General features: G+C 39.1%; 1 protein-coding gene across 14 annotated transcripts in view; it reads left to right on the forward strand.

Moving 5' to 3' along the window:
• Positions 1 to 22,684, forward strand: part of ppip5k1b (diphosphoinositol pentakisphosphate kinase 1b) — a 59,639-nt gene extending 36,955 nt beyond the window's left edge. For 4 of the 14 annotated variants that reach the window (XM_088080245.1, XM_088080246.1, XM_088080247.1 and 1 more), the window contains 6 exons: positions 962 to 1,111; positions 4,605 to 4,667; positions 8,047 to 8,232; positions 14,724 to 14,861; positions 15,975 to 16,088; positions 19,782 to 22,684. In XM_088080245.1, the coding sequence (XP_087936371.1) occupies positions 962 to 1,111; positions 4,605 to 4,667; positions 8,047 to 8,232; positions 14,724 to 14,861; positions 15,975 to 16,088; positions 19,782 to 19,873 (743 nt within the window). In that variant the 3' untranslated portion in view covers positions 19,874 to 22,684. The remainder of the gene's footprint in view (positions 1 to 961; positions 1,112 to 4,604; positions 4,668 to 8,046; positions 8,233 to 14,723; positions 14,862 to 15,974; positions 16,089 to 19,781) is intronic. The other 10 variants (XM_088080250.1, XM_088080252.1, XM_088080251.1 and 7 more) reach the window with 5 other exon arrangements.
• The last annotated feature ends 341 nt before the right edge of the window (positions 22,685 to 23,025 follow it).

A 23,025-nucleotide genomic window follows, 5' to 3' on the forward strand; every position in this document is an offset into this window, starting at 1 on the left:
CTTTCTACTGCTTCTAATGGCATTTGCTAGAATTGACAGCAGTGCACTGAAAAGAACCAATCAGTGCTGAGGAGTCTCTAACGCAGCTCTCAATTATGTCCATTAGAGACAGGACACTGAGCTCTGGTGGTGCATGCTGTGCACTACATACAGTGAGTTTAATAGAAAGAGGAACGCATGTACAAATGTATTTATGAAGGTATTAAAAAACTTATCTTCAGGATTTCTAAATACCCTGGTTTACCGTAATACTGTGATACTGCCAAAGCCCTAATGTCTGTCACTGCTTGCTAACTGTAGTCAAACTGTCAAACCAGGCTATGCTGATTAAATGTTTTCGGAAACACATTTTAGTGTACTGCTCAGCTGTAACATTACAAACTTTATGACTTGCTACTATGTTGGATACATACCAAAGTACCAAGCACTGGTCGGACCAGCATTCTCATTTTACACTTTTATGCTTTATGAACCACATTTGAGGTGAGAAATACCCAATGCAATAATAGAATATTGATTCATATGTAATCAGGGCGGCTTAGTTTGACGGTTTGATCACAGTTCACGAGCAGTGATTGACACGATTGACAGCTTGGTTAGAGACCCCTCGACTCTGATTGGTTGTTTTCAGTTACTTGCAGGCCATTCGATTGTTTTAAGGCTATAGAGTCAGCAGATTATTATTACAGATTATCTGTCTTATTCCTTGCTGTGTATACACAGACAGTATCTGCAAATATGAAAAAGGTATCTTTCATGAAAAATTACTAACTACAGCTTTAAAGGGTGAAAATCACTCAAGATGCAGTTAAAGGGTTTTGCATATGTGTAAGTCTTTTGAAATGCACACACTAATGCCAAGATCTCACCTTAGCATCAGTTTTCTCTTAATAATGGCATGGTGTGTAATAAAACTAGTACTCACCCTGCGCCCCCCTCCCCCCGGCTCCTCCTCACACAGGGTCACTTTGCTCTGGCCTCTTCAGTGCCTCTGCCCTTGGGGTGTCCTGTAGCGCCCCCAACCTGCGGGACTACGTCCGCACGCACCACCACCTCCACCGAAAACCACCGCTGTCCCCTGGCAGTCTGCCATGCAAGATGGGCATGTTTGGTATGTTCACACCGCCGCCTGTCCTTCTCCACAAGACGGGTCTTTTTATCTCTATCCTTTTTTGAGAAGGTCTTCAGACTCTTTTTCTGGCTCTACAGTATCTTCTTTTTTCTTCTACTTCTTGCTCTTTAAGCTTCAGATACTTAAATTTATGGGGCATTATAACTCTTTTTTTCTTTTCTTTTTTAAATTTTTTATTAAAGCTCCCTGCTTTCTTTTGCTGCCTTTTCCAAAACAAACTGACAATTTCAGTCTGTTGCGTCACATTTTCTGAGTGATTTCCTTCTCAGTGTGCATGATAAGGGCACTGATTAGACAACAAAGTGATCGGCTGTACAGCAAATGCTAAGTGTGCAGTCTTACTGTGTGATGTACCACAGCTGTCAGTGATTAGTGCTCTCCCTGATCAGCATGTCCTCTTACCAATCACACCGTTATCTGCTTGGTTTTGAATGTGTTGAAATGCTCTCTATGCATGTTGTTTTGCAATGCTCACCGTATCCACTCTCAGACAATTTAATTTCATAATCCACAGTAAAGTAGTTTTTGTGTCTTGAAGCCAGAAGTCTGGCTTTCTTCATTAATCACAATTCACGGTAATCCTTACATTAAGAAACTCAGCCTGTTATTTGGAACAGACCCAATAATCCACCTTTAAATAATCCCCAGTCTTTTCCCTCAGTCTCACGTTGGTAGTGGTGAGTACACTCAAGCTGTTGAAACAGCCACCAGGGGTCCTTATAGCGGGTTTTATTATCCCAGACATATGGATTAGATAACATTCTTATGGTCGTAGCTGTTTTAGTAACACACATTTGAATAATACTAAAGATAAATGGGTCACATCCTCGGATTAAATCAGCAGCAGATAATTTTAACAGCTAGTTATGCGGATGCGTACAGATCTGCACAAGCTGCAGGGATATTTTTTCCCACTGTGGGCTTTAAACGCAGGAAACTGAGCTGTTCGATGTATCCACCGGGTGTCACTCTGACTGCGAGGCTCCTCACTGCCACGAGCAAAGAGATGCTTTGCTCTCAATTCTGTTACATCTTGTTATGCTCTCTGTGAGGCAAGGTGAGGGTTTGGACTGACATCCTTGATGTTCATTTATGGGAAGCAAGGGCTGCATCAGGACAACATATTGTTTTTACTAAAAATGTGAAAAGAAGTGTTTGAATTAAGACCTTAGTGCAACCTTTATAGTCCTATATGCCCCACAGCCCTGTCAGATGAGATTAACCTGTACTAGAGTTCTTTTTGTTTTGATTTCAAACACATTTTAGCACTGTTAATTACATATAAGTGGATATTTTTACAATCATTTAGTGATACTGGAAAAGAGACCAACCTTGAATATGAGGTTTGTTTTTTTGGTCATTATGTTGCTTTGCTACTATTTCGACTTTGTTTCATACATATATCCATTACTTTAAAGCAGTTATAATCAATATTTTATATTCACGATGGATCTCATAACCCGCCAGCTCCCAAGAAGTCAAGGCAAAACATCTCGATCGCCCCCTGGTGGCTAACCGCAGTATAGGTTATAAAACTCACCCACCTCCACGTTAGTGGATTGGACATGGGCCGAACTAACAAAAGTACACGTCCAAAACATTTTTCCCAAAGATGGTTTCTGCCTTTTCTTATCAATCTAATGTTTGTTCAGTTGTTAAGTTTGGTTTAAATGAGTTATTTGATGTTATTAAAGGGGGTTTGACATCATGATTGGCAGCTATGACGATGATAGTGCATTGGCGGGAACACAATACCACAGTTTCACCCTCCGGTTAGTTTTGTACAGTTTCATAGTCCCCGGCTCCAAATGACATCACCAGCTCAGAATGGCAGCTGCTGTATCCAGGGTTTTTATTTTACTTTATTTTATTTGTTGTTTTTGTACAGTGGGAGGAAATGGAGACTCATCAGCCATCTTTATATACAGCCTGTGGCCTAGTTCACACATACATGGGTACTTTTGAAAATGTAGCTTTTTTTCTACGTGTTTTGGCTTTTTTTCCACCAGCAAACTTCGAATTAGGTCACTGACAACAGACACTTTGTAAAACTCTGCCCAGGGTGAAGATTTTCAGGCCAGGCAGGGAAAACTAACTTTTTGGCTTGAAAGTGCGCGCTGTTATCTCCTTTGTGAGCCATCAGGTGACATTTGTGCAGTGGCGGACTTGACCAAAAATAGTGCTTGCTCTAACCTTGCTAAAATGACAAAGCATTTTTTACAGTTACTGTTCCACTGTATTGAGGATCAGTGTCGTCAAAATGAGCTACAGAGGTCACTGCTCCAGGTAGCCTTCTGTTTTTTTTCCAGGCTTCAGATCGGCCAAAATCATCCGCTTTGTGTGACTTTAGGGTTACGGTGATAATGCCATCTGTGGGTTTGGCATGCTCTTGACAGTGATTTAAATGTGTTCTTGCCTTTACATTTGGAGAGAGAAGTTTTTAATGTGTGACAGAGATTTTCATTTATTTTAATACATTTATTTATTTACTTGTAGAACATAGGAGGAAAAGAAGTACCCATGTACTTGTGCACTAGGCCTTTGTGAAGAACCGAGAGGAAATTGTCATCCAACTCTGCAGTTCCACTTACCTTTACTGAGGATTATAACGTCTTTTAGGCAATTGTTTTACTTTTTTGGTTCACTTTCACTGCTCTCATAGCATCATTTTCAGTCACAGCAGGCATCTGTTATCAGTGAAAGAGCTCTAAAAACCCACTGAACTCTATGAGCACCAAAACAAAGTTGACCCCCAGCTGGTGAAAAAAATGGAACATTTAGCAGCAGAAGAGACAATATTTCCCTTAAGAGCTGAAAGAAAGTGAACATAACTGTGAATATACTTTTTGTGTAGATTAAAAAAGAAATAAAGTGTAAGTTAGTAATCTTTAGGGGTACAAGTAGCCAGATTTAGTTTGGACAGAAGTGCACAAGCTGTTTTCTCCTGACGTTAGTTTAAGCTAAACTAACATGCTGTTGTAGCTTCATTTTTAGCATTCAGACATGAGAGTGTTATCAGTCCTCTCATTTCTCAGCAAAATAGTCAATAAGTGTGTTTCCCAAAATGTTGAACTAATCAGCAGCCAAGGTAAGGAAGAAAATGGTTGGATTTAGATTGTTTCCTGTCATAGTTTATGTGACATGAACATTATATATGTTTATAATTCCCTTTATTTTAAAGTCCAGCATCATTCCTCCTGCATGTTTACTATCCGGCCAAACTGTCCATCATTTACTCCATCCACTCCTCAGCCTCTCCTCTCACTGTCTCCTCTTTGTTTATTCAGAGATGACCCCGAATTTCACGCATGTTGGTTGGCAGACAGATGTTGAAGAATCGAAAGGCCAACTCTCTCTCTCACTCTGTTTTTCTCTCCTCTTTTTTTTCCTCATGTAAAAACATCACTGGCAAACAGGCAGACACAGGTACCAGCAGTCCCAGTAATACCAGTTACCTTTCTTATCTCCTCAGAGCTGTTCTCTATGCCGCCAGTAAAGAGATTTTCTGTGTCGTTTGCCAGGCATCCGACTAATGGTATGTCTGCTTTTATTCAAGTTTATTTCATCGACACAGTTTTTCTTGTGATCTTGCATGATCTTTTTTTGTGGGAAAACACTTCCTTTGTTTTCTTTTTTTGGGAGTTTGACGTTTGGCTGCGTTAATTACATTGAACGTCTTCAAGATTAAAACCAAACACATTTTTTAAGAGTTTCTGTGTCACCACACACCCTCGGTGTTTGCTGTACCTTGTGTTGTTTTCGGCCCTCACCTCTAACACCACCTGCTCTGCCTGCACTTGTTCCATCTGCCTTTCAGATCCTGCTGTTTCTTTGCAGGATGGATGTATGTGGAATATATCTTCTGTCTCAGATATATGTCCACGTGCAAATAATCTGTGCACACATCATAATAAATCGTCACCTTCACCTTTTTTCTTTTAGTAATTTCAAATCATTTCTTATTTTTGGCTATAAAAAATAAAATATACTTCTGGCAGCATCACTGATTGGTGTGGTCAGACTGATTACACTTATAACTGCACTCAACAGTGATGCCACGTGTACTGACACACCATGAAGTTAACCTCTACATCACTGCAGGAGGGTGAGAAGTTAAACCAACTGCAATCAATGACTAAAAAATTTTTCTGGGGATGTTTAGTCTCTTTCCAACACGTGAATGAGGAGCTTTTCACAAAATCAGACCGCAAGACATGTAAGTGTGTGATTTTGTTCCTTCATTTATTTGTTGGAATCACAGATTTGTTCTTAACCACCTAACAAAAGAAAAACACATGGGAGTCATTAAGGAATGGGATGATAAAAAAATCACTATCCTGGCTAAAATAATTGGAATTCAGTATATTATTCTGAAAATAATCAAATTATACTTACAACTTTTTTGAAATGGCACCAAAAAACTATCAGAGTCACTTTACTTTAGTTAAAAAAACAAATATTATTAGTGTCACTTTTTTGGTAAACATCCTTTTTAGTGAAATACATCCTTAAAAAGCCAGGCTTTTATACTATCTGAAATGGTATCATGTTTTTTTCGATATAAAATATGCTGAGTCTTTATTAAGATTTTGCATTTTTTGTGGTTGCTACGTATGCAGCCTGTTTTTTCAAAGTTTCTTTTATTGTTTGTTACGCAGTCTTTTTTGGTCCTACTGGGCACAATATTTACGATTATCCAGATAATAGAAATTCACTACAATCAGTTAGCAACGATCAAATCAAATCATTCCATTCCTGGAGTGGTGTGTTAAACTGGATTTATTCATAACTTTGGACCTCAATTTCCAGTTTTGGAGTTTACAATCTTAAATGTTATGTTTTCATTAACTTGGCAGCATGATGAGCGCTCTCTGTACTTCAGCAGGTGAAATTACATGTCATCTGAGCATCAGGATCGTCTGACACGGTGATTTTAGAAAGCCAGGCAGAGTCAGTGTATTTCAGAAATCTGATACAGTGTTGACAAGTATTTGGAGAAGCCACTGGAACCACAGTGATGAGTGTGTTTTTGTGTGTGTGTGTGTGTGTGTGTGTGTGTGTGTGTGTGTGTGTGTGTGTGTGTGTGTGTGTGTGTGTGTGTGTGTGTGTGTGTGTGTGTGTGTGTGTGTGTGTGGAGTACGTATGTGCTTGGATTTGGCTCAGTATTTTCATTTCAAGACCTTAAATTTTGTAGAATTATGGTTTTGGAAGTAAAACCTACTGTGTAATACTAATAAGGGTATTTCTCTCTGTAAGGCTTGGCTTGATATACAAGACCTTTAACAGCATTTTCAGTTTATTTTGTTTTAGATTCAGTCATAAATCAGTCGCATGTTCACAAATCAATACAGTGTTTTGAAGTGAAGCGCCTCATTATTATCTGTTGATAAAAATAGAACCTGAACACAGTCATTCTGTTGACATTTGTGCAGCCAATATAGACACTGACGGGAGAGAAATAAATGTAAAGTTTTTTATTATCACTAGAATCTGCAGCTCACCTCAGTTTCAAGGAGCTTTGCAGGGTTTTTTTTGTTCATGATTTATCTGTCTGACGTGATGGCGTCGATCTCTGTTGCAACAGGCAGCTATTTTTAAAATTTTTTTTTATTTGACCTTTATTTAACCAGGAATAGTCCCATTGAGATTCAGAATCTCTTTTCCAAGGGAGTCCTGTCCAAGATAGCAGCACACAGAATTTCACATAAAAGAACAAGTAGAGTAAAACCACAACAGCAACATTTAAAACAAACAGCATTAAAAATTCAAACACAAGCAGCAGGCAACCAACTCAAAACAAACAGCCAGTTAACAATGTTCGGAAACCGAATGTGAGCATTTAGTGTCCAAAAGATTCTTAATCCTGTTTTCAAGCAAAAACAAACAAAAAAAAGATCTAAAAACGCTCTTCATGCTGCATGTTCTACACCAAACAACAGACACAGTTAGCACCTTGGTAAAGAGCAGATACTTAACTCAGGAATTGTTAGAGACCAAAAAAAGCTAAAAGAGAGCAAATATTAGACTTATATTTATCAGATGGCCACAAACATTACTCCTAAATAAGTGCTAATATTTCTCTGTAACTCCTGGATGTGTGAATAAGCAACTGCTTGCTAACAAGTTAACAGTATCAACTGAAAAGTTGATGATATGTTGATGATGGCTGTTTGTTTCTGCTGCCCCAAAGTCTAAAAAATAATTTGTTATCATATATTTAAGGCATCTGGCATTTCAAGCGACAATGCGCTTTAGTGGTGTGTACAGTTTTAACAATAAAATTAGCAACCGATTGCCACAAATTATATGGTAAAAAAACATTTATGGACCATGAGCCTCCTGAGAGAGTTTGGGTCTCCAGGGAAATTTCCCAATTTGCACAGCTGGTAGTCCATCTCTGCCACAAAGCCATGGTTCGAGCAACAAATCTCAACTTTCAACTCAAGTTTTCTATTTCATCTCCATACACAGTTATCAGTAGACAGTTTTTTTCAGGACTGTGTTTTGAAGTTGGTTTGCTCGAACAGTTTTATTGATGACTCTTTGACCCACTGAATCACGTGTTTGTGAAGCAGCTTTGTGTCTCCGATGCATTGATTCCTTTCAAATGGAAATGATTGTGTCAGTTGTCAGTGGTCGAGGCATATTGTTGTGCTTAGGCATAGTTGGTCAACTTCACTCATAACTATACGGTCAAGACGAGTATCAACAAAGTAAGTTAGACTGAAACAGTTTGAACTTCCGATGATTAGTTTCTCAGCTCTACAAATACAATCCACCGTCCTGAAGTCACACTGCTTTTTTTTAGCTCTGTTTTGCACAGATGTACACTTGCACAGCTCCTATCACTCCTCCTCCCTCTGCTCCACTATACTTTCTCTTCCTCTCTCCCTGCTCTGCCTCTTGTTCCTCAGAGCCCTCAGACGAGCTCCGTGTAGTCCAGCTGCTGGGGGGGCTTCCCGCTGAGCCAGCCCTGCAAGGGTTTGCCCCTCTGGTTGTGGATGGGGCTTTAGCCCACCACCTGCACCACTGTCCCTACCACCTCCGCCTCCTCAAGAGCTGGCTGATGTCTGGTCAGGAGCTCCCAGAATCCCTTCACGGTCAGCCTCTGTAGACCCTTGTCACTTCCTGTCGCCGCCTCTTCCTCCCTCTTGCCTTGTTCAGCCAATGTTTGGGCAAAAGGGACGTTGTTATGCCAGTTGAGTTTGCGTCTACTGTTCAGTGCTTCAGTTTTTTTTTCTTTATTTCCACCTTTGCATTCATCTATTTTCCCTTCCTCTCGCATCTGCAGCCCTGCTCCATTTCATGTCCAACTGCAAACATGTTATATTTTTCTGTTATTTAGCTTGTTTGGCAGAGGATGCAGCACTTGCTTTGAAAGCAGGAATTGTCCATTATCTTCTGCATACAGCACTTAAAGTCACAGTGAAATTAGCCTTAATCTTCAGTATTGTTACTTAGTTCTGAGTGAAACTAAATTTGTGGGTAGTGTCAGCTTTAGGTGTGTATTAGTGAAGCAGTGCTGTAGAGGACTGCCGGCCTACAGGTAAATCTCTCCATTACATTCCCCGATCAGGCTCAGGGGGAAAAAACAATATAAATGTGACTATGGAAAAAGTAAAAAGGAAAAGAAGTGGGACTAAGTGTATAAACAAAAAATGTAAATTGAGTTGGATATAGTAACAATTAACTTTTAAGTGGTTTGTACAAAAATAGGCTATTCAATAAATAGGATGTGTTTCCCAAACTCTCCACAAAACAGGAGAGACTCCAGTTCACTGCAGTTCTTAAGCTTCTTCTCCTGTGTTGTTAGATCCGGTGGAGGGAAATGAGGGAGAAATTAATAAATAAGACCTCAACAAAATTTTTATGGCTCCACGCCGTGGGTAGCCAAGGCTAGAGGCATTATCCACTAACTCAAGAACCCTAAAGAACCACCTTGAAACTGTGCTGATTGTATAGATCTTCTGTGTGTGAAGCATCCATGTAGTCACAGACATGGATGTTATCTGTAAGTGAAACTTGACTGGTGCGCGGGGGCATACAACAGCGTGACGATATGTCTAGTCTGTGAATGTAAACCTTTTTTTCCAACTGAGATCTTAACACACACGTGTGGCCTATCACAAACAGTCAGTTTTAGCTACCTAGAGTTGCACTGTGGCCATGTACTATTTTCTACACATTATAGTCTTCTGTTCATGATTTTAGTTTGTTTTTCTTTTTTCTTTTTTATTCTTTCACGTTAATTGAATTAAAAAATAAATTGATGAATATAGAATAGAATCCATCCCAATGCATTTTTATTGTACATCTTTATTGTCCACTCACTTGGAAATTTGTCTTCACTTACATTTAAGAATATTCATGCACTAAAAAACTTTGTTGGGTTACATTAGGTGACATGAGATAAAAACAATAAATAAGAAAATATTAAGTAGAAAATTTGCTTTGTTTGCCACAACTATCTTCAAACCAAGAGCAAAAGGGCAGTTTCACACATATAATAAACACACAATATAAATCGTTCAAAATCACACTGGATGGCTACACTATGTCCCCTATATGTATTTAGTAGCGGAAACCAGGACAATTCTAACAAGTTTTGGTTTTGATGTAATTTCTCAGTGACCTCTTAACTATTTAGATACAATCTTTATGTAGGTACTCTGTGTCTGCCTTCCACTTGTTAACAGTTATCAGTTGTTTAATCAAACAATTTTATTGACAATATTGATTTATAAGATAAATGTCAAGATGCTACATTTTCCCCCACCTGCAGGAGCAATAGGAATCGTTTCATGAAATCAATCAATCAATCCTTTATTCCAGACTCAGGGTCCATATAAAAAAGACAAAAAAGTAAAATGTAAATCAGCATCTGCAACCGTGTACAAATATGTGTCTAAATCCCCTCTACCCTCAGCTAATGTGATAAGTATTTTCCGGCAGTATAAAATAAAACACTGGGATACATTTACTTATGTAAACACCGCCCAGCTCAGGATCGGACATCAAAAATATCCTTAAAGTTTTACTGAAAGAGAAAAGAGGGGTTTTCAATCAAACATGATTTATTGGAAATTAAATTTTTGCCTTTAATTGTGATAATTCAGCGATTATATGAACAAGGGATTAAAATGTTTAATTTCACTGTGTCTTTAAGTCCTAAAGTCTGTTTTTTTCCCAAGTCCTTCCTTGTTCATAATTGGACCTGTATTTCACCCTTTATGGAACTATAAAAAGCTGTAGTATAACACTGCAAACTTAAGGAGGACGTATTGCTCTACATGCATGCTGGGTGGACACTTAATGACCAGCCAAACAAACTCTTCTGTGAAAGAGTTTCGGGCTTGTCTAAATGCATTGTGTGCATGCTCCATCCTGAGGAGCATCCTCAGTGGTTATGGAGAAAATGCCCTCAAAACTGGGCATTTGTTCAATAACAAGCTCAGTCTGTAGAGGAGAGTCAGCTGTTGGTGGCACCAATTTAGCTTTTGCACCCGGAGGTCATGACTTGGCAGTGCTGTGTCTCCCCAAGCACCTCCAAAGTATGTTTCCTGGCCATGTGGCAGATATTTTAGCGCCTGTTGAAAGATTTGGGTCATCATCTCATTCTTCATTTTAATTGGCTAATTAAGCAGTGGCCTGTTCACAAACTGCTGATTTTGTAAAGTGTTTCTGGAGCACATCTTGGCGCGTTATGTCACCTTAACGGAGCTGCACAATCATTCTTTTGCATTCAGAAGAGACAACTGTAATACGTTACAGATGTTTTTATTGGCTTCAGGCCAATTGAGATTCATTTGGCTTCGTCACACTGAGTTTAATGACTGAAGTTCTTTTTGAAAAAACGCTTTCCTCTCTTGCGTGTCCCCCTGTGTTCACCTGTGTTGGTGGATGGTTGAGTGAATGGTGCAGTGTAGCATCTGTGTGTTCTGCTCCCACTGCATCTGGTATGTGAGCTGAATTTGAGATACATATGGGGGGGCTGCAGCAAAGATTGGGAGTAAGAGGGGGAGGAGGATGATAAATGCCATCTTATGTAATTCCTTTGCAGTCCAGCTCACAGCTTTATTAGACAGAGTACAGTAACAACAGACCCGGTAAATCTAAACTTGTGAAAAAATGATAGACACCTAGAACAATTAAACATTTTTTCCTGAGGCTCTGTAACCTATTTTTCCTTCTTTTTGTGCTTCAGTGACTTGTGGCAACAACATTTTTTTGAATTGTTCCAATATTGAGAGAGTATGCTACAGCAGGCAGCACTATATGTACCGGTTGCAGTGCACTTGCAACTGGTTCACTTGGGGAAGGAGTGCACTGTCAGTTTACACCCACTAAAATGCATGTTTTTGCCACTGACAGACTTAAGCCTTTTTTACACAGAGATATAGCTATAGAGTCCTCTTTTTATGCTGCCTTTGCATTATTACAGGGAACCAAACACAGATGGCATCATACCGCTCCAGTGTGTGACTTTAGATAGCATGCCAGCATCGTGGAACCAGAAGGGGCATGGCGGGCGGGACATTTACCACAACAGCATTGCCCTTTAGTGTGACATTTAGCATATGTGTCAGCAGCGCTTTTATGAACAATATCAGTGGCATTACATGGCAATAACAATCATTTACTGTCTCGGTTATATGACGACTGATCTTGTGCTCTGCTCGGTGGGTAAGGAGCATCTGAATTTCATTGTTTTCCCAATAAGTGGACATTTATGACCACAGCTCTTCTTTAAATTGCTATTATGAGTGTCTTACAACATTACAGAGAGGACCCTGTGAAGAAAGGAGAAAAGTACCTTTTCCCATGTTTTGGTCTGTTTTGTCTCCCAAATCTTGCTAATGAGAAGTGTCATTCTAAAAATCTCACAGGAGGGGACTTGTTGCAGAAAATAGTGGAAACGTGAGTGAGAATTGGCAACAGAAGCGCCGGTAATAGTCTGTTGTGTTGGAATACAGAAAGTACATCTTACCCTGATGTAAAAGACTGTCAGCGTCATGACTGAATATTTAGCTGATGCTGACAATTTGAAAAAGTCTGCAAATTTCAGAATAAGACTTCTCCATGAGCACGACTTGGATGCGAAACAGATTAAAGCAGGCGAAAGGCGCGGTTTCATGCTGAACAGCGATCTCGTTTTGGTGTGATTAATAAATCTGCTTTGGCCAACCTCCAGTGACGAACGATAAATGACCAAATGCAGTATTAAACAGGTTTTAAATTGGCTGTATGTTATTTTTGCAGTCTTGTTTTTCTTTGTGTTGTGGTGGATATGAGATGATTGGCCAAAGGTCTACAAAGAAATGTCATGCAGAGATATAAAATGACTTTGATAACCTTCAAATGATGCATAACTTTCTTGATGTCCATAAAAGGTTTTGAGTTGTGTTCTGCACATTAATGATCCCACGGGATACATTAACTTAGAGCAACTCCACAAAACTTTAAAATGATCAACAGGGGGAAATTCATATCTTGGCCCCTCAAGGCCTCAAACGGTTCCCATCTATTAAGTGCTAACTGCAGTTCGTTCCGCTTGTGTTGTTCATTTTAACAAGTTGTTGTATAGTAGCCCTGGAAAAAATCGGTAGTCATAGCACATTAGTCATGGAGAACTGCAAGGCTGACCAGCACGTTCTCTGGGGAAGTGGATGTGCTGCTTCAACCTCCGTCCATTCCCTTTTTTCTGTTTCATGGTATCCCTTCATCATGAAGCTCCTTATAGGGCTGCGCTGCTATAGCACAATTGTGTTTGCGATCATACCTTAGGTTTTCTTAGCACATGCATGTATCTGGCTTGTATAAGTCTGTATGTATCCATACTGACTAAAATTAGGAAAAAGAAATTTAAAATATGACTCCAGGCAAGATGAAGATAAATATGTTCATACATGAACATATAAGTCATGCACAGTACAACACAAACAACTCTTAATATTGAATCTAGCTTTTTAGGAAAACAGGGTTGTTGTTTATTCACCTTTAATCTACTAATTATTAAAGTTGATTCAGTTTTGCTAATTTTCAACTAGCTTTGTATCATAACTATGTGGCTCATACATGTGTAAATTAACAACGGTAAATTCACCTTCATCTTACCAGTGCCCAGTTCTCCCTGCTCATGTGTCCTCTCAAATTTGCCTTGTTTTGCATCATCTGGCTGATTTTTGCTGGATCTTGGGCTGTCACTACAGATTCTCTGTCAAACTCAGAACAAACTGATCAGACTGTAAAACCAGGCAGTGCTGATCAAATAAATGCTAAGATTGTGCCACTGTGTTGCCTATTTCTCAACTAAAATGTCTTCAGGAACTTTTTTTAGGCACTGTTTAGCTGTAATAGCAAGTTTGTGAACAGGAAGTGGGTGCCATACTAACTGTTTCTTATTTTGTGAAAACGAAGGCTGGAAAAACTGAGATCAAATGACAGAACTAAGCAGGGCCGATCAATTATAAACCATGATTCTGTTACTGCGTTGCCTGTTTCTCACCTCAGCTTACTGGTTTCTGCCAGCCGGCTGCCATATTGTTTTCGGACGGTTAACTCGTATTACATCACAGGTGACGTTATTGGTCAGGTGTGACAGTGCATTGTAGTGCTAACTGGTCTGATCATGCACGTAGCATTCTGGTAGTTGTAGGTTTGCTACCTTTTGAACTAAAGCACCTTTTTATTCTATTTTCTCTGGTCATGTAGCACCATTTCAGAAGTATTTGAGTCTTTCTACTGCAGAGACAGCCTAGTCTTATGTGTGGGCCTTCTTTATACTGATGAAATATAACTTTAAGTTGACGGCCATTATTGACTGACTGTGTACTTATGGTTACTCTGTAAATCACCTTATGCAACATCAGCTTATTATGTGCAGAAACACAACTCTATGGGTTTGTTTTTTAGCAATTTTGATGGAATTGACAAATTGATGGAACTAACATTTCACTGAAATAATATTTTCATGTGACTCCTAAATTATTTGATTGATTAATGATGGAGATTATGACGTCCAGTGAACACACAAGCATACCAAATCCAACATCACTTTCCATACAGGTCACAAGCTTGACTTAAAAAAAACTTTAACTTACTTTTAGGTTGATGACTGCTTTTTAATGTTGTGAAATAAGAGTATATTGATCCAATCCTCTTATATGACAGAAATGATGAGAATAACCAGTTTGGTTCATAAAGTCTTACTAACCAAAGAGGGAAATTAACACCAGTCATTTTAGTCAGTCAAATAATGTTTGAGATGATGATGATGTTGAGATTAATTTTGGCTGGTAAGTATATGCACTGCAGCTACTGTCGGGGGCCAGGCAGTGGGTTAACTGTACCAGCCACTGTAGAAGGTAGCAAACCACTAATTTGAGTTTACAGTAGCCTAAAAAAGTCTGTGCAGCTTCTTAACAAAAAAAACCAAACGGCTGCTGATGTCCTGCTTGTCAATATATGGCTTTGAGAGAATGAGCAGAGCAATCAACATGCACAGAGAGCTGTAGTGTCAGCGCTCCTCCTCTTGCGTTGGATGGCAAAGTGGTACGACCGGCTGTGTTCCTCTCTCTCGTCTGTGCTGCAGGCTTCGAAGGCTGCTCCATGGTGCCCTCTATCTACCCACTGGAAACGCTGCACAACTCCCTCTCTCTGAAGCAGGTGGATGAGTTCCTCAACAAGGTGTGTGAGAGCAGCAGCGACGCCCACGCCAAGACCATGAAAGGTACGCCTGTGTACTGAAGCAGCAACAATGGCTATGTAGTCTTTGTTTTGTTTTGTTCTCCACTGAGTATGAAGTGCAGAAAAAAAGCTTGATTTGGGGAGAAGAAAAGCTCTACTGCAGCAAATATTTTAAGCGCATGAAGTATGCCATAAAAGGTTGTTATGTGTTCAAGCCATTTTCATGCCAAGGTGCCTGGGCTGGAATATATTCAGTTTAGTTAAATGAACAGAAGTACTTTGGCTAGTCCTAGACAGGTTTGAAAAATGTAATTATGTTATTATAGTGTTTGTAAAAATATATGTTTTAATCCTGTGAACGGGAGCTGTTTTGCCAAAACAGTGTGCTTAAAACAATCCACACATTAAGTGCATTTTAATAAGTTTTTTTATTTGTACAGTGAGACATGTGTTGGCTCTGTATTCCAGCACTCTGCATTTGAAAAGAAAAGTAATTTTGAAGTTAAACTGCAGACTTTCACTCTTGATTGTGTTAAAGGGTTTTAACATCCAGACTGGGTGAACAATCAGCTCTGCATACTTTAGGACAATATTGACGGACATCAGTCCTCTTAATACGTACAAAGACAAAGGAACCAATTTTTTAGACAAACTTTGGGATTGTCTTGACTCAAGTCAAGTCAAGTCAGACACCTGGCCTGAATCCTACCGATCATTTGATTCATGCACTAAAGACCAAACTGAAGATAAAAACAAATTAAAACAAAAAACACTCAGAAGGTGCAGACTCGCAAAGGCCAAAGGCTCTATAAAGCAATGTCAACAAAAAGGGAAAAATAATGAATACATCTACCTCATGCTTCAAATATTCTGCCAAATTGTATGGGTTCTCTTTGGCCCACCAAGTTTCATGAAACCGAGCCAATAGGTTTTTCCTTAATCCTGCTGTCAAAGCAAAGAAAAAGAAACAACAACAAAAAAGATGCGGGTCTCATGAAAAGAGCCGTAGTGGTTGGCCAAAACGCCACACACATGACGTTGATCTGACATGGATTCAAACAGGCACATAAACCAGAGTAGAGCCAACTCAACACCTTTGAACACTCAGCTGTCATTTTCACAATGATCTTAATGTATTTTTCTGATTCGGCTCCAGTGCTCTCCAGCCTGTTTGACTCTCAGAGCCAGACGTCTCTGTACAGTCCTCAGCAGCCGCTGTCCTCCTCTGGATCTGAAACATCTCTTCGGCCGCCAAGCCAGCCTCTGTGGCGTGAGTCTTTTGAATGATTTTATGGCATTTTGAAATATGTACTGTTATCTTTCTGACATGTCTGCAAATAAACATAGTGATGGGGATTTGCACCTTAAAGACAAACTGTTACTACAATGGAAGGAAACAATGCCTTATCTTTTAGGATACATTTTGATCACTATACACAGTGTAATGGTTTTTTTGTGGATTCTATTTAAAAGCATTAAATGGAAAAACAGGAGATCGACTGGAACAACTCAGGTCTTAAAGCTCCATTCTGGCTGGTAAAATATAAATGTACCTCTCAAGGATCACTTAAGTGGTCAAAATCATTTTTCATTCATACGCTGCAGTCACTGCTTAGTGGCTATCAGTTTCAGATTCTACCTTGAACGAGGCTTTTAATCCTCAGACCTTCCTGTAGAGCTCCTGTGTGAAAATGAATAACTGCATGAATGAGAAGTAGAGTGCACGCTCAGCAAAACCTGGTTTTAGATGAAAAGGCCCCCAACACATTCAGCATGACCTTCACATACTGTAGATAGTGGCAAATGTGACCTGATGGGCTTCATTCATCTCCAGCGACTTTGTGGATACAGATACTAACTGCATCGTGACAAACAGGTTATAGGTCTGTAACATCAGCTGAAAAAGCATGTCTCCTTGAACTACAGCTGCTAACTGCTGCCTGCTTTCTGTATTTATTAGCCTGTTCATAATATTTTTTATAAATATAAACATTTCTTTGAGGAAAAATAAGTTGATCACAGTGTATACTGCAGTGTTGTAGAGGCTGGCGACTGCAAGATAATCAGAAAAGATATAAAAGACCCGTGATTATGTAAGTTAATAGTGCACTTAGACCATAAACATATGATCAATTATAGTTTTAATTTAGTCATCAGGCTCATTAAACAGTTCAAAGCGCCAAAAGCTTTTAAACAGCGTGAAGTAGCTTTTCCATATAAATTGAAAGTCAATCTTATACTAAACTAACTTTCAGCAGTTAAAATAGCATCTATCCCTCTCTCACAGTGCGCCCCAGTCACCTGAAAGCAGGTGACTAGGTTTTTTTTGGTAAATTGGCCAGCATGCCGCATGTCTCTCCCAAGAAGCGTGTCCAGCTTTGCAGCACTGTGTTACACATCAGCCTTCAGCTAAAAAGGAGCCAGTTAGCTCGTCTCAAACAAGCCATGTACACTGTTAACACTGCATAAATAGAACATTGTAACATAACAATTGCAGGGTTGCAAACTGTTCACGCTACTGTCCAGCATTTAGGTTTTAGTATTATGATCTGTCTCATTGCTCATGGGAAAGCTGTAATCCGATGGCAGACATCATGGCAACAGTTTACTTGACCACACACATACTCCACATGCAAACAGTTTGTAAACAACGGGCTGTTGACATCAGCATGGTCCGGTTACTGTACCTTGTCTTTCGACATGGTTCTTTGGCCTCTCATAATGTCTGTGCCAGCTCCAAATCACCCAGCTTATCAAAAAATTCACATTGTCTGTGAGGGGAAGGCACAACAGCTCTGTGTGTTTTACAACAGTGGAGTTGCACTCAGAGACCTTCAGTGGGTGCCAAAGCACACAGAACCAAATTGCTACATAATGTTGCTTTAATATGTGAAAGCAAAGCAATTTGTAGCCTTATCACTGACTGTATTGACATGTACAAAATATTTGGTTTTTGCCTTTATTCGGGAAAATTAAATTAGCAGTTTACATGGCTAATGAACATTATTATTCCGTTAATATTCCTGTTTACATGCAGCCGTACATACTGCGATCAGTATGCCCAGCATGTTGCTTCACGACAAAAGGGGAATTTTTTAGAAGAAAATGTTCACTAATTAATTGTTTCACTAGTGCTGCTACAGCTATTTAAAGTTTTTCTGGATAAAAGCATCACCTAAAATGAGTACAATGTGCTTAATGAGCTGTATTTCAGTTAAAGCCCTGAAACTGTCAGACGAGCTAAATAACAGCAGAATGTAAATGTCTGGCGGGCTGCCCCGTAGGTTCACCATCAGAAAAAACTGAAGTAAAATAGGCCTCATTTTTAATGTTGTCACCCTCTTCTTTCTAATCTACACCCTTTCTCTTCAGTCTGTTTTCTTTTTCTTTTCATCCCCCTGTGTGAAGAGGTGTTTAATTTAGCCTATTCCCAGTGTGGTTGATTGATGAAGCATCTGTATCTTTTACTTATTTCCTCTTATATCTCCCCTTTTCATCCGCCACTTGTGTATTTTCTCTAAATTGTGTGCACTTTGGGTGGCTTTTTATCTCTCTGCTGATCTCATTTATCACACGGTGCACTGGCTGGGATGCTGGAGGTTATAGATGAATGAATACACCACAGCTGGTGGTGTGACACTGTTTGTTCTCCTATCCTAACAAACAGTTACGGGACATCTGTTCAAGAGTACGGGGTTATATCACTCAGATACTGAGCCTGTTTACACCTGGTAATATCGTGTATCTTGGTCGATCCGATCGCGAGTGGACAGCTTTAAGTCTGTCTGTTGTGTTTGGAACTCACTTCCCTGCTCTATTTGCAAATAAACGTGCACCATTATCAACAGCACCATCGTCGTCCTGGTCAAATATAGCTGCAATACAGGTGAAAGTTGCTGAGTCAACCTATTCCTTCCTACAGAGTCAGCCTGTAGTGTGATATTATATTATTGTGTGATATTCTGCAGTGCTTTATAAACAGTAACAATGGCATAACATGGCAATAACAATCAATTACCTTCTCAGAGGGTAAGGAGCTCCCAATACTCATATTATTTTCCCAATATGTGAACATTAACGGCTGCTGTTCCTCTTCGTTGAGTTGGATACTAACCTCTTCTAGCTGCTTTTTCAATCCCATAGGGAGGGTTGCACACATTACACGTTGACAAAATGTCTCACCCGTCCTACCTCTGCTCCTTGCCAGCTGTCCAGTTTACACAGGCACAGTTTCAGTGCTGTTACTACCTACTGTGGCAGCTTAAAGGCGAGACAATTCTGTCCCTGCATTTTGCAGCCGTACTAGGATGGCGAGGTGGCATAGCATTGTGATATTCCTGCCTCAAACAGGCAGTGTAAAAGTAGCCATTGAGAATGTTTTAAAGTGACAAAATGACTGTGAAACATCTGTAGTCAATCTATTGGAAAGAACTCCACTAATTTCTTGGTACAAATGTTTTTAAAATGGTCTTAAATAATTACTCTTTTATTGACTAATTAATGGAGTGAGAACTTCTTTTAAAAAATACTAAAAATTATTTAAATGATAAATTCTAAGTTTACTCTAGTCTGATTAGACATTGATGTGCATGTCGCTCAATTAATGAAACCCAAAAATAATGTTTTCATAAAGTTCTCCATGGCAACAGAAGATTAAGCGATGAGGAGATGATGCTGTTGCTTTCCTGTTTTTGTAGCAGATCACCCACCGCCCCTCCCTTTTTGTGCACCGTGTGTCCCTCCACGTGACGCACACACAGTGACAAACAGTTCATGCTCTGACTCTCAGAGTGGAGTTATCACTCAGGTTGGCAAAATTAAAGATGAAATTAGAAGATTAATACTTACATCAGGGATTTTGAGTTTTTCAGAATGAAGGATTTTTATTTGTTTTGAGTTTAATGTCAAAGCTGTTCATACAATCTGTGAAAAGTGTGTTGACATCGGTATCTCTTTTTTCCAGATGGCAGTATCCCCTCCAGCACTGTGTCCAGTGCGGGTCCCTCCTCCCCGATCACTGAGAGCTCTGGCCTGAACTTCAGCTTCAGTGAGTAGACACACTGAAAAAAACCACAAGGACTCCCGGGTTTCTAAGGGCACGATCTAAAGAACTCTGTTTGTCTCTCTGTGCTTTCATTCATCTTTTCCTCACATTCACAAAAAAAAAAAAAACACTGGAGGAGATGATGATTCTGGAGAGAGGCTGATGCGCCTCGAACATTACAAACACGTAGACTGTAAAAAATAACCACTCAGACTGTACATGGGTCCTCCAGCTGCACACATGTGATCACATCATCCACTGCGCCATACGAGAGAAAACAGTGGACCTCCAAGAGTAAAAAAAATCTCTCTCCGACTTCACTTTTCCTCCTTCGGTTTGTCGACACATTTGTAAACCAGCTCAGACTGAGTAACAGTGCATCACGCCACCATTCAGACCAGTTGTGCCTTTAGTTTATTTGGATGCTGCCTACGCTAAAACAACAACAGTGCCTGTTTGTTTTTGTTTTCGTTTTAGCCCAAATGCTGTTTTACAAAATATCTCACACACCAGCTGCCTCATTTGTGACTTTAGACGTGTGCGCTGGAACATATTACAGACTGTGAATCAGTGTCCACCGTCATTCATTTGAATTTGAAATTCTTCACTGCTCCAGCAGTGATGCTGCCCAATCACGTCCCACTCTGAAACAACACAGAGTCAAATGAAAATCACGTGAAATGAGCTAACATTTCAACACTTTTCCTTACAGTCTGTATTAGCCAGATATCTGCAGTTCAGATTAAACGATCAACATCACGCTCACATCTGTCCGTCGAATATGAAGCTACAGCTAGCTTAGCTTAGCTCAAACATCTACCCCGGTTCTGTCCAAAGGTAACAAAAAAGCGCCTCTAATTAACACATTAAATCTTTTTCGTGTAATGTGTACAAAAGCTGGTGTGTAAGAGCAACAGCTTGTGGTTTAATGTGCCAGACTATTTCTTTGCCTAGGTTCAGTATCACATTCTCTGCAGCTCACGATAAGTTTAAAAACATTACCTACGTATTGGCACAATTTGCTGTAATAATTCACAATTAATACTCATTTTTATTTTTAAGACTGAAGCTTGTAATGATGGATATTTAAATGTAAAACCACAGAATTAATGTAGAATCAACACAAAGGAAGTATATTTAAATTCATAATACTATTTTTATTAGCATCTCCATTTTAACGTATTGCCAACGATTGTAGCAAACAAAACGCAGCTGTGTCAGTTGGGTGCATTTTTCTAATATGCTAAATATGTCAAACAGATAGTAAAATTCAATGTGCTAAGAAGGCAGCACAAAAATGCTTCATTATACACTTCATGATTAAACAATTTAGGTAGAACATGTTAATTATCGAGCTTTAGAGGTGTAGGTACACTAACAAATTGCTGTAAAAATACGGCCAATTTCCAGCAGTAATGTACATTTTTTTCAAAATTCAGTAAAACACAGTAAATCTTCATGCTTTTCGGAGCCACTTTTTGGTTCACAGTGTAAACTTCACATTCTACCGTAGAAAACTGTAATAAATTTAAAGGTGAATCCAGCTGAAGTAATGATCACTGTAAAACAACAGTTGAAGCACTGCTGCCAGTAGTGTACTGTAATTTTACGGGAACATTTGTTATTGTGTAGGTGGATTTTTGTTACCTCTGGAACTAAGTGGCCTCCTGTAATATACAAAGATGAACATCATGCAAACATCGTGAATCTGACGCTTTTTTAATTTCAGAGATTAGTGGAATATGTCTTGTCATTTTAAAGCTCTGTACATATTACATTTAAGGTATTTTTTTTCTTTCTCCATATCTTAAATTTAGTTTCATACAACCAAAATAACAGGACTCCATTTAGATATTTTTTTCAAATACAGGTGTTTTTATCTTGCAAAACTCGAGCCAGTGTCATCAAACTGTATTAGTCTGTTCCATGATTGTTCACTGTTAAATGCAAACACAATTTATCTGTAAATGTGCCTTTAAATAATTATATTTAAGAGATTATTTTAGACACTGCAGGTTTCCTGCTATATTTTTATGACATTTTCAATTTGAGGGGGTTTACAAAAGAAAATCTGTGGTATAGTTTCTTTTAGATTTAAAGGGTAGAACCACTTAATTAAAAGTAAATAGTATATCTTTTGATGATGAATTCTGTGCTTTCACACAAAATGACATTTGTATTTTGATGTAAAATCAATCAGATGGCTGTTTCTAATGATCGAATGAGTGATACTCAGGTAGAACTATTATGAACTTACTGATGGAAATCAGTTTTATCATCATGTGACTGAACTATGGGTCATTTCACTTTCAGTTACCACGAGTAAATTCAGTGATGATTTTACTTTAAATCCCTAAACAAACGCTTTCATTACTTTTACCCAAACTTGTAGAGTTTAAGCTCTATCATAAAACAGTGACTTGTGGTTTTGTCACAGTAGAGCTCAGCATTAGACAGCGGTAAAATTGAAAATGAACTGACCCTCAAAACCTGGAAATACCTGCTGTAGAACAAATATATATATATATATATATATATATATATATATATATATATATAGTTTATTAGTTTATAGATTTGAATAGGAATAATGTTTTTTTTAGTCTTGTATTTATGTGATTATTTAATGTCTTATTTAATGTTGGCCAAAGAGGGGGAGGAGGTATGTTTCTGTGTGTGGCTGCTGCGGATCAAGGTCAAGGTTTAACGTGTAGAAATGTGTTAAACGTGTCTGTTGATCTGTTGAGGTCCAGGTTGGGCTGTACTGTTGGAAAGAGGAGGAAGAGGAGGAGGTAATAAAAAAATCAATTAAAAAGTGAAAACATTGTTCAATATGTTATGAAGCACAACAAATCTGTGTATTCCCACCTGCTACCGGTGTGTGTGTGTGTGCGTGTGCGTGTGCGTGCGCGTGCGTGTGCGTGCATGCGTGCGTGTGTGTGCACGCCCAGACTCATAAGCCTCTTACCGCTCCATAAACACTGCTCCTTGTCAACACACTCCTCTTTCGTCCCGTCTCATTTCTCCCTTTGTTTTTCTTTTTTCCTCCCCCGAGTTGAAGTTCGTCCCTCTGCTTTTTCTTGATCGATCATGTGATCTCTTCCTCTCATGTCTCTTTTTCTCTCATCTTTTTTGTTTATTCACCCATTACTTTCTTTCCTGC

Source organism: Plectropomus leopardus, chromosome 7 (assembly GCF_026936395.1).
Source record: "Plectropomus leopardus strain MGB_pleo_1.0 chromosome 7, ASM2693639v1, whole genome shotgun sequence".
Taxonomy (NCBI): domain Eukaryota; kingdom Metazoa; phylum Chordata; class Actinopteri; order Perciformes; family Serranidae; genus Plectropomus; species Plectropomus leopardus.